We start from the raw sequence: 12,250 nt of genomic DNA, 5'->3' as shown, positions 1-12,250 counted from the left end.
CAGCATTCAGCAAACGCGCTGCAAATGCACACAACACAACCAAATACATAAATGCACTGCAAATATACACAACACAACCAAATACATAAACGCGCTGCAAATATGAAACGATACAAAAAGAAAAGCACGCAAACCCAGAAAACAAATGCAACAAAAAAACGCAGCATCCAGATTACACAACGGAAGTTCTCCAGACCTCTAGAGGGAGCAGCTAAGTGGAATAGCTTGAGTTTCATATTTGCAGCGCGTTTATGTATTTGGTTGTGTTGTGTGTATTGCAGTGCTTGCTATGACTGTTGTTGTGTGTATCTGCAGCGCATTGCTGAACTGCATGTGTCAAAGTGTGAAGTTATCTTAATTTGCTTGTGTTTGTCTGACTTTGACGTGTGTTTCTTTGAGTTGCAGGCGTTGCCCTGATCAAACCGCATACAAAAGAGACTTTATTGGCATTGGAAATTACATTGCCAAAGCAAGCGTGAAATAAAAACAAAAATGTACATAGTACAGATAGTAAAGATCTAGACTAGCTCTCTAACATAGCAACACTGTGGTCAAATAGGCCTATACAAATGAAAATAGATAAAGTTTAACTAATACATACAAATAGGCCTATATACTGTAACCGATATACACACAGTAAAGTAAAGATAACTTAAGATAAAAATAGAAAAGTGTAGACATTTAAAAAATATGAATACAAATAAATAAGAACTGTGTAAACTAAAACATTTTCAAGGTATTTCGAGGTGTTCTGTATGTATGTAGGCTATAAGGGGTGAAAAAAAATGTTGCGACAATTTTTTAAATTGATTATTTTTCCTAGAATCGATATTTTTTATTAATGTTTTTACCAATGTTTCACCTAAATATTTTCTGTTTAAGCGGTACAGCTGACGGCGAATACATCATATCCGTTTTCAGCAAAACGGTGCGAAAGCAGAAAATGCAGAAAATAAATGTTATGTAAATAAATAATGTCAGACTGACTGACATGTGATGTACTTTCTTTTTAGAAAACAATTAGTTTTTAGAAATGTCTCATGATATATTGTCTCTAGAAGAGTATTATTCAACTTTGTTTTTGTTAAATAAAGAAAAGAAAATTGCAATACTCAATACTATCGAATCGCAATACTTCTAGAATCGCAATAAATGAAAATCGCAATACAAATTGAATCGGCACCCATATATCGTGAAAGAATTGAATCGGGAAAAAAAGCATATTGTCCTAGCCCTAGTATGTACAGTGTGTCTATTTACGGCGACCGGCACAGATGGTCAGTGCAGGAATACAGAGATGACTGACAGTCTTCATGGTGGTTTTATTCCTTTGGACATACTTTTCTTGTCAAATCAGCTCACATGTTGCAGGTGTGGAGGTTTATTGGTATTAGTCATGTTTTCAAAACCTTTTTTGGGTGTTTGTATTGTGTGGAAAATAAATATCTCTGATATCTTGGAACTGTTGGGAGGTAGTTTCCACCTCATGTTGTCTGTTCTCTTTAGGAAGCCAGGGGTGCCTGTGGCGGCCTCTCTCGATCGCGAGGCTGTGCTCACTGAGCCTGTACACAGTCAAGGATTTCCTTAGTTTTGGATTGGTCACAGTGCTCAGGTATTCTGCCACTGTGTATTCTCTATTTAGGACCAAATAACACTGGTGTTACATGCCTTTTAATGGCTTTAACAAAACAAAACAAACCAAGTCTAGTCGGTAGTGATTCAGTCTCTGCTCTGTATAGTCGCTGTAGGAGTTAACTAACACCAGAAGATGGCGGTAATGCATCGCTATGAATGCCAGCTCCCGGTAAACCTCAAAGAAGAAGAAGAAGAAGACAGGATGCACACGTTTTCATTTCCCGGGGTCAGAAGTGTCTTCCGTCTTCACGCAGTACTTACTTTTTATATACAGTCTATGGTACTTACCCATGCTTCACGCTGCCAGACAGTAAACACAGGTTACCATCAGTTTAACAGAAGAATTTGCGATATGGTGGTGTTTTTGTTGAGGTAAGTAACCACATGTGGCTGTTTTTGTTTGACTTAAACTACTGTGTGTGTGTGTGTGTGTGTGTGTGTGTGTGTGTGTGTGTGTGTGTGTGTGTGTGTGTGTGTGTGTGTGTGTGTGTGTGTGTGTGTGTGTGTGAGATTTGGTGTAACGTCATGAACGTGGTAACGTTAGGTCACTCGTGACAATTAGTTTTCCTCATATTTTACAGTTGCCATAGCGGTATATGTGCAGTTTAGTGTCCCAAATTCCCAAGCTAGGCACTGCCTACCCTGCCAAAATCCAAACATAAAAATGTTTATTAAATCATTTTATTTAATACTTGTATTTGTATTTTTAATGTTTATTCTTGTTATTTATATATGCAATATGTGTGTTATTCCAATTGTTTAGACGTTAAGATGAGAAATGTAGCAGTTACGCATAATCAAATACAAAAGGAAAGGAGAAATGGTAGAATAAGCAGTGCTTTTACTGTCCATATTATATTTCTTGATGTCGACCGTGCATGTGTGCCGAGTTTACTGTTTTGACGTAGGCTATTAGCCTAAACGATAAATTAGGTTATCTGGTTTTCATAACACAGTGCCTAGCCTCTTACTGACATCACCGCACGTCATTGACCTTAACCTGTCTCAAATAAGACCCTCGTCATTTGGGACACTCAGTTTTTGGAAAATAATTTGGGACACTAAATCCTCCCATAGCTAACTATTAGTTACTGCAAATTGCATGAACAGTGGTCCCAAAATCATTAAGTAGATCAAGTATTAAGGTTATGGTTGGCAGTATTGATAATCGATCAAAAGTGATTTCTCCCGTAAAGTCCCCTATTATAGCTAGTCCCCTATATTAGCTAGCCCCAGCTACTCCGATGTGAGGATTTGCTGTAGTTTAAGTCTTTATTTTACATTTTATAGGCTAGACTATCTATTAATAAAAAAATTTAAATTGTTAAATGAGTAATGTAAATCGTCCTTATCCATGCTTCGTATGCATATGTATGTGTGTGTGTGTGTGTGTGTGTGTGTGTATATATATATATATATATATATATATACACCACATATGTGCTGATAAGTCGTTCAGCATGAAAAAGAATTTAAAAAGACTAATCAACCTAAGAAATCTTAGTTGACTAACACCAAAACAACTGAGTAGTTGACTAATCGACTAAGAAGGGGCATCCCTAGTTATCATGTGATAAGGGCAAATGGATTGTTTTTATCTCACCATTAAGCTGTTGTGCAGTTATATTTGGTTGCATATCAGACTATCCTGTTGCTAAACCAAAATCGGTGTGCTGCTAACATCTGAATCCAGAGGATATTATGCGATATGCACTTGGGATGACTGTTTGATTTGTTCTTGTTTGGTGTTTTCTTTAGTACATGTACATCTGTCTTTTGTGTAGCCTAACTGTTTTGTTCAACCTGTGTGTACATTCCTCAACAGATGCAGACCTGCCAACATGTACACATTTTTCGTACACGGCACGCATTTTGACCCTTAAGTACGCTTGTATGATTCGCTGCTCCCTAGGTACGCATTTTGTTGCATCTTTCATTTCGCCGGTTTCAGTTTCTATGCAATCTATATGACGTTGATTCTGCCGCTGAGCCACAGCGTGTAAGTGGAGTGAAAAGCTTTCGGCCAATCAGAGCGCTGCATTTTAGCCCACCTGCCCCTCCTAGCCAAATGCTTCGCACGTATATTCAAGGGGGTAAGTTTCGCTTCAGAGCTCGAACCTCCTATGGCGCCATTTTGATGCTACAAAGCGATCACCCGACGTTAGCATTCCATTGACTGCCATTCATTTTGACGTCACTTTGACAGCGAATAACTTTACATCTGAAGCGTTTAAAGACTTTATTTGTCCATTGTTTATTTCTAAAGAAACACGACAGTGTATAAAAGGCGTAGCAGACGTTTTTTTGTAAAAATAGGCTAACGATTGTGTCTAGAGATGTACCGATAGACCAGCTGGTGACCGGAATTGGCCAGTTTTCACATGCTCGGCCATGACCAGCGACCGGCAGGTCAGTCTGACATATGCCGATTTCATGCTGGTCAATGCTACAATTAACTGACAACATAAGTTATACGTGTTACAGTTCTCAAGGACACACGGACGCGACAGCACAGTCTCTTTTTCCTTTCTCTCAACTTTTCCGCTGTGTGTCGCGCGTACCCGTGCTATTCTCACACATGTAGGGAACCTCGTGAATTAACCTGCAACATGTCAGCTGTTTGGAAATTCTTCAGCGTGTGTGCAGAAGATAACAAGTTTGCAATATGCAACACCTGCAAGGAAAGAGTAGGGCGTGGAGGGACGACACCAAAAACCCAAATCACATTTTTTTTAGTTGGATATTGGATGTGAAAAGAAGGAAATGGTTCTAACATTGCACTTTAGATGTGTGTGAATTTTATATAGTTCTATTTTATAGTGATCCATTATCTGTTCAAAAATTTGTTCTGTGCAAAATGTTCTATTAAAGAAAAGATAGAAAATAAATATTTGTGTGTGCTGTAAAGTGGTTAGAAAAAATGAAATCGGAATCGGCTAAAATCGGTATTGGCTGGCCTAACTCAAAGAAAATCAGAATCGGCCTAGAAAGTTGTAATCGGTGCATCTCTAATTGTGTCATAACCACGCGACTTACTGTCGCACAGTAGAGGAATTACCGTATAGTACAGGAGAAGCTCGTAGGCAGTTTCAACTAACTAACTAGCATTTTAGTTAGCAATAATTAGCCTGTGCCCATGTTATCTCCTTACATATACCTACGCTCTCCTTCTCTGCAAGATTGGGAATGATTGAGATTTCTCTTGGCACAGCTACCAGAAGACTTACAACTTTCAGACAGGTTGCTCACGTCACATTTACGTTGTCTCTCTCAGTGGGAGGCTGCTCAGTAACGCTCAGCGCTCACCAGAAAAGTGCTTCTAATGGCCTTCACTGGTCTCCGTCCAGAGCAACGGGATCTGTTGGTCCATTCTTATGTACTGTCTATGGTTTAATTCAATTCAGTGCCTCAAGCAAGCTAGGCTGGCCGGATAACTGTAGGCTTGTATGCCATGGCTGAACCGCCTCAAAAAAGGGTTCGGAAACCACAGCGATTTCTTTCTCCTTGAATCCACATGTCCAGGCTAACTCATCACGCGTTCTGCACCGTGTGCAAGACAGACATTGATATCAGTCACGAAGGGACAACAGGTAACGAACACAGTCCCACACGCAAATACTGAGTCGGGTATGGCTGCAGCCTGGAGACCTCTCGTCTCATGCCTCCCATGCCCGCTAACTTAACCGTGACTTCATTTAGAAAATAATTCACGATTTCGTAGGCTATTCTGAACATCTGAGTTTAGCGTTTGACATGCCCAGGCATGAGACGGGATGAGCATGAGATAGGAGGTCTCCAGGCTGCAGCCATACACTCTTGCAAATACTTGCCCACCCCCCCGAAACATAATGATATTAAAAATAAAAGGATGATAAGAAAAAAACGTTCATAGTGTCAATAGGCCAGCCTGTCACACCCGCCATCCTTCCCATTAGTTGGGGGCAGTTAGGAAAGTGGTGGAATGGCTAGAAAACTAGAAGGTTTTAGACAGGCCAGGTGCTAATTAATGTAAGATAAAGGTAATAGTTAGGCTATTTTTTAGCCTACTTGAATTTATGAACATAAATAATGACCTTGACATCATAACTGGGACTCCAGCTGTTACAAGCTCAGTTAATGATGCATAGCATACAGTAGGGCTATTTTCTAGGCCAATGTGATGGCAACTGACATAATGCAATGTCACCGATGTCAACCTTTGAAAAGCCTATCTGAAAATATCTAACCCATGTTATTTATTAGCCTATAATCGTGTCTCTGCCAGGCTTCAATCTTGTGTTTTTTTTAGTAGTTGCTTTAGGCCTATTTAAAGTTGCTTTATGAGTAAATCATTACTTAGACTACTTCAGTAATCAGAAGAAGGCTATGTGTTAACCTGGTCTTACTCTCATCTTTAACACAGAAGTACTTAGGCCTATTTATTAGCTCTCTCTGCCTCCTATTGGCTAGACTAACAAATATATGTGCACAAAATTGGACAGGATATAAGAAAACATTTGTGTAGTTGCAGTACACCTACAGCCATTCATCCACTCCATTTTTCTACACGGTAATAAGAATTTATTGTAATCTAGGAGGTAGTGATGAGCCAAACAATGTATTTGAATATAAATTACATACATCTAGGTGTGTATGTGTGTGTGTGTGTGTGTGTGTGTGTGTGTGTGTGTGTGTGTGTGTGTGTGTGTGTGTGTGTGTGTGTGTGTGTGTGTGTGTGTGTGTCGTAATTCATAATATTTGTAACAATATGCAGGAATATGACCTACTCATAGTAGTACTCATCATAATCTACCCCCTCTCCACCTACATTTTCAGATTGCAGACGCCATATGTATTGTGGTGTTAGGTATCTCCATAGGTTTCTCACTGGTGGGTGGGCAACGGTGGAGCGTACATTGGCGGGGGGCTGTCGGATGCGCGCGTGCGTGGGGGGGGGTTGTTGTACTCATAAAATGTCTTCAAGGTTGGCAGGTCTGCAGATGGATGCAAAATTTATTTCAAAACTGACAGGAAAGTTATCATATTTAGGCAGGTTCATGCTGTGATTACATTCCTCATTTTAGTCTCTCTCTTGTTGTGAATGTCTGTCTCGCTGCAGGCTCACATAAGCACCGACATGAAGAACAGAAGTGCTGGCTGTCTGGACAGTCGTCTCAGACAGAGAGTGGAGCAGGTACAAATCCATGTCCTCATTCTCCCGGGGCTGTATGTTATGAGTTCAGTGGTATTAATGTAAGAAATAAGCCTATAAGATTGTTTAATCTCACAATTCAGTAAAAACAGATAAGCAGTTTCTCCTTTACTGTACTGCATCATCTCTGTACACACACACACACACACACACAAACACCTGAGTTTCCGTTGACCGGCAATTACCGGTCTTTCACCGAAAGAAAATTACTATTATCTCCAGTCAGAATGACCAGTGGAAATAATTGCCATGTTTTAAAAAAATGACTGTAGACTGCAGCATATGCGATAAAGGAAAACGCCAGCTGTGATTAAATGCAGTAGAATACTGTAGGTTTACAAACTGCAAACGGCGACAAGCAAGCGGGAAAGTCAAAGCCCAAGCTGTGGCGAAACGGGGAAATATTGCGAATAGCCTACATTTCAATAAAAATAGTATAGGCCAAAATCCACATGCCTTGATGATATAATTCTTTATATAGCCTGCCTATAAATAGGTTTTAAGCGCAATAAACACGGAAAATATTTGACCGAACTTTTTACCATTTTGACAGGTAAAATGAAACCTTACAGGTCACATGACCGGCACCAATTTACTTTCTAGCGGAAACACTGACACATAAGCAAAGTTATAATAGCAATAATAAAATGAATGTATACAGCATTTATCTCAACCCCTAACTAAACAGGAGACAAGGATAAATGGTCTAAATCTTAAAGGATGGGACAGTATGGTAACTGTCCTGCCAACAGAGGACATCATGAGGGAGACAAAAGCAGTGATATCACATAAATGTAACGCCCTGGCCTGGGTCTGCTCTTGTTCTGGCATAAATTTCATGCGATGTGATTAGAGCCTGGGTCTGAATTTCTTTTGTTGGTGTCCGTCATCCTCACCCTGTTTGATGTTGAATTCTGTCTTCAGTATTTGGCGACCTGCACCAGTGAATATGTGGACCTTTCAGCCATGGCCATGGAACTTCAAAAACTGTACAGGCAAGTGCATCAGACTCAGTCAAAGGTAACATTGCTTCAATCTGTCCTACACCAAGGACATTTCCTGTAGTCAGGAAATCATCCAATAAGTTGTATGTTTATCAAAATATATATTAAAATGTATAGTAGAAGTACTCTTTCTTTTACGATGTTCACTTACATTACAGTGAGTTATTGCAAGGCTGTTGGATAAGACTGCATTTGTTTAAACTAACCTGGACACTGAGTGTACATTGATATGCATGTCTGCAAATTAACAGTGTTTGGTTTATATTGTATCTTTAGAATGGAGTATGGCAGAAGAAACAGGACAGCCTTCAGGATTCAAGTGGAGAAAAGTAAGGCCGAGGCAAACGTAGATTGATGCCATTTTACGCTGCAATAGTAGTTTGGCTTCCATGTGTTTTCAGGGTGATTATTTTAACCTGTAAATTCAGACTGGAGTCCATTCTAATGGACGGGGGGACAGGACAAGGGTGACGATGAGAGATTTGGTTTGGTGGGTCATGAAGTCATGATAATGGAATTAATGTCATGTTTTCAGAGAAAACTCCTTATGTCAAGATAAAATACATAATCTTTAATCTGATTACACACATGACCTCTGCAGCCCCTGTGTACCGGCCAATCCATTCCAGTGATCAAACTCTTCTTTTGGAATATGAACTGTATGGGGTTCTGATTTGTCTTTTCCATCTGCCTCTCCTAGTGTACGAAGCAATCATGAAGGACTCTGGGCTGAATGATCTGGAGAGCAAACACTTGGCTAAGAGAGCCAAGCACAGCCACAATGACACCGGGTAAAGGACGCTCTCTGCTTACTGCCTGGTTTCGACCAGTAAGATTGTCTTACCCCTCAGGGCTCTAACCATCCCTTCTCTCAATTGTACTCTCTTTTTAAATGTGCAACTAATGCCATACAAAACTGTGTGTTCACAGGGATGGCAGCAGCAGCTCAGAGGAGTCCTCTGAAAGTGATGACCCCATTCTGGAGAACACTGTAAGAAATAATGTAAAGGTTAAATCTGAGGAATTATAGTTAAAGCATGTTGGTCATAGAGTTTTGACTGGGGGAAGCTTATATTTAGATCTGCAAAGATGAATTGAGTAGTTGGTCTAATAAACTCAACTATTTAATTAATTGGCAATTATTTTTAAATCGGTTTAAGTAACTTAAAGTGGCTATATGTAACTCCTGGACTGAATGCACAGAGATGAAATTGACATCAACCACTCATCTGACTCTGGGCTAGATGGCTACCGAGCACATTTCCCAAATGTTCAGCTGCTCCATGAAATCAGAATCGGAAAAGGTTTTATTGCCACAATAAGTACACTTATGTGGAATTTGCCTTGGTGAAAGGTGCATACATAAACAAACAATCAAACATATTAAACATTAATATAAAATAATCAATAAATACAGAAAAACAAATATATACATACAAAGTAACTAAAAAAGATCTGCATAGCACTTTTTGACAGTGAGCTCTAACCATTCTTTGTTACTGCTTTTTGCCTTCCATAGCCCACCAACCACATGAACAGCTCTCTTACATCCTTGTACCGGAAGGGCCACCCTGACTCTGGCACCTGCTCACCCAGGAGAGATCAGCCTGCTGCCAGCAGTCCTGCCAGTACAGCCAACCTCCCTCCCAGTGCAGGGACGCTGGTCTCCACAGGAGGCTGGTTCATCGATCGAGGCAGAGGCCCCGAGAAGAGCAGCATCCTCATCGACCTGTGTGAAGAGGAGCCAACGAATACAATGTCCAATGTATGTTCCACAGTGTTACAGTGGAACCCTTTGCCTGGATTTTCTCACCATAAGCATTCATCCTCACTTATTCCCACTGAGGGAGGATATTTATATTCAGTGTAGGGGTGTAAATCACTATACGATATTATATTGATTCTTTGGACAGCGATACGATATTTACTGGTATCACAAAGTCTGCCATGATACAATTTTGATTCAATTCAGAGGCCTGCGGTCGATATGAGACAATATAATATGGCCATTTAACTCAATCAGTTACATTAATATCCACTAACAAAAAAGCAACTAAAATATACATGGATTTCAACGTCATCACTGCTTGCGCGTGCAACCGGGGGGCAGAAAGAAGACGTGTTTCGTGTAGGTAGTAGTAGTAGTAGTAGTAGTAGTAGTAGTAGTAGTAGTAGTAGTGTCAAATGCCAAGGAGTTGTTGCGTGGTTAATTGTACAAACAGAGCCAGTGATGGGTGCCTGATGTTTAACATACCAAGGGGGAAGCATGCTTTTGCCAAAAACCGGCGGAGGTTATGGCTTCAAGCCATAAGAAGGGCAGATTGGGGTTATATGCAAGAATCAGGCTCCCATTGTATCAATCAGAAAAGTTGCAGGTTGTTCAGCTAAGTGATATCTACCTGTGAGGGCTGTAGTACTCGAGTCCGGACCATAGACAGTTAAAGGTCCGGACTCAAGATAAGTTTAGACTGTTTTGCTAACGTTAGCGCAACAGCGTTAGCCTAGCCAATATTACGACTGCCTTCGGAGTTTCTTATATCTGCGTCCAAGTTGTCAACATAAGACCTGTGGCATTAGTGCTCCTTTTGTACTATAATTTTATTGAATGAAATATTAAGCTTCGCTCCTACGAGATGGGTGGGTTTTTATTACGTTACACACAAAGCTAACTGGCTATAGTTAGCCTGTACGTATGCTAGCGGACATTAGCTAACGTTGCCGAGACAGCGGCAGTAGCTAGAGTTTTGGCGAGCTAACCACGACAGTGTTGTCGCCCACAATCAACCTCTGCTGCTAAAAACAGTCAACCTGCAGTGATGTTTTGAAATGGAGACACACATATCCTACCTTTTCCGGAAATCCTGGCCATTATTTTAAGGCATAAACCAACTATCTATCTATCTATCTATCTATCTATCTATCTATCTATCTATCTATCTATCTATCTATCTATCTATCTATATATATATATATATATATATATATATATATATATATATATATATATATATATATATATATATATATACATACACACACACACACACACACACACACACACACACACACACACTGTCATGTGAACAAATTAGGACACCCATGCTAAAGTTGACTAAAAAGAGGAATAAGAAAATCATCTTTAGGAAATTGATCCTAATGCCTTAATTAAAAAAATTAGGAAAATCCAATCTTTAAGGACACCAATTTTCTTTGTGAATGAATAATGTATCGTAAATAAATAAATGTTCTTCATTAAAATACAGGGGGCATAAGTTCACCCCTATGTTAAATTCCCATAGAGGCAGGCATATATATATATATATTTTTTTTTAAAGGCCAGTTATTTCATGTATCCAGGATACTATGCATCCTGATAAAGTTCCCTTGGCCTTTGGAATTAAAATAGCCCCACATCATCACATACCGTTCACCATACCTAGAGATTGGCATGGTTTTATTTCAGTTAGCCTAATAGCTGGTTTGATTTGCATTGAGAGATGATTTTATGGAAAGTACCCCATTCATACATTATTCATTCACAAAGAAAATTGGTGTCCTTAAAGATTGCATTTTTCCTCATTTTTGTAATTAAGGCATTAAGATCAATTTCCAAAAGATGATTTTTTTTTTTTTTTAATTCCTCTTTTTAATCAACTTTAGCATGGGTGTCCTAATTTTTTCACGTAAAGGCGCAAAGATGATATGTATCCAGATCAATGTATTTTTACAAGTGGTGCATAAACTGGCCTTGGGAGTAAGATTTAGTGCAGGACAGGACACATGTATCCAGTGTTGGAACTTTGATGTCCAGGTGAGTTTTTTTTTCTTCTAATTAACAGTGAATCGGCAGCGATGCTTTGGATGTCCCCTATACATGTTCTACTATTACAGCTGTAGCTTTATGGCTGTCGGCATTGTTAAATTAATTTATCAATCTCCCTGCCTCAATGTGAAACGGGTCAAATACGGAGCTTGTTATAAATGTATGTGGTTGTTGTGTTGAGTGGATTTGAAGCTCATTTCTCTGCTCAACATGGAGAGGTTAATCTGCTGTATTTGTCGTTCAGGATTGTGAAGCTCATCCGGCTCAAACATAAGCTTTATGGCAGTGAGATTCCTTTTATCATCTTCACCAATGTATGCTATGTTTCTGTGTCGACGAGGTTGTTTTACAATTTGCGATTTGTTGTTGTGTAAAGTCTTGAGTCCATTTATATAACTGCTATGGTGTTCCTGATTTAGTTTGGCATATATAATATAAAGAAACTCCCTCCTCCACCCTGGAGTCTGGACTCCTGTAAGTTACTTAAAATGCCTGCTTGTACAGTGCATCACATGTGGGTGTGTATATATAATTTGCCCTTGCATGAATGGGAGGGGCTCCAGCTGTAGGGGAGGAGTTTTTTCATTGCCCACAAAA

General features: G+C 39.6%; 1 protein-coding gene across 4 annotated transcripts in view; it reads left to right on the top strand.

Moving 5' to 3' along the window:
• Positions 1-1,835: 1,835 nt before the first annotated feature.
• The window catches only part of nvl (nuclear VCP like), a 52,339-nt gene continuing 41,924 nt past the window's right edge, over positions 1,836-12,250 (top strand). For 2 of the 4 annotated variants that reach the window (XM_078272804.1, XM_078272805.1), the window contains exons 1-7: positions 1,836-2,007; positions 6,734-6,808; positions 7,751-7,821; positions 8,107-8,159; positions 8,531-8,621; positions 8,761-8,821; positions 9,350-9,595. In XM_078272804.1, the coding sequence (XP_078128930.1) occupies positions 6,752-6,808; positions 7,751-7,821; positions 8,107-8,159; positions 8,531-8,621; positions 8,761-8,821; positions 9,350-9,595 (579 nt within the window). In that variant the 5' untranslated portion in view covers positions 1,836-2,007; positions 6,734-6,751. Of the gene's footprint in view, positions 2,008-6,733; positions 6,809-7,750; positions 7,847-8,106; positions 8,160-8,530; positions 8,622-8,760; positions 8,822-9,349; positions 9,596-12,250 lie in introns of those variants that run through there. The other 2 variants (XM_078272803.1, XM_078272806.1) reach the window with 2 other exon arrangements.

The sequence above is a fragment of the Sander vitreus genome, chromosome 17 (assembly GCF_031162955.1).
Source record: "Sander vitreus isolate 19-12246 chromosome 17, sanVit1, whole genome shotgun sequence".
NCBI lineage: Eukaryota > Metazoa > Chordata > Actinopteri > Perciformes > Percidae > Sander > Sander vitreus.
This window is presented reverse-complemented; position numbering and strand designations above follow the sequence as displayed.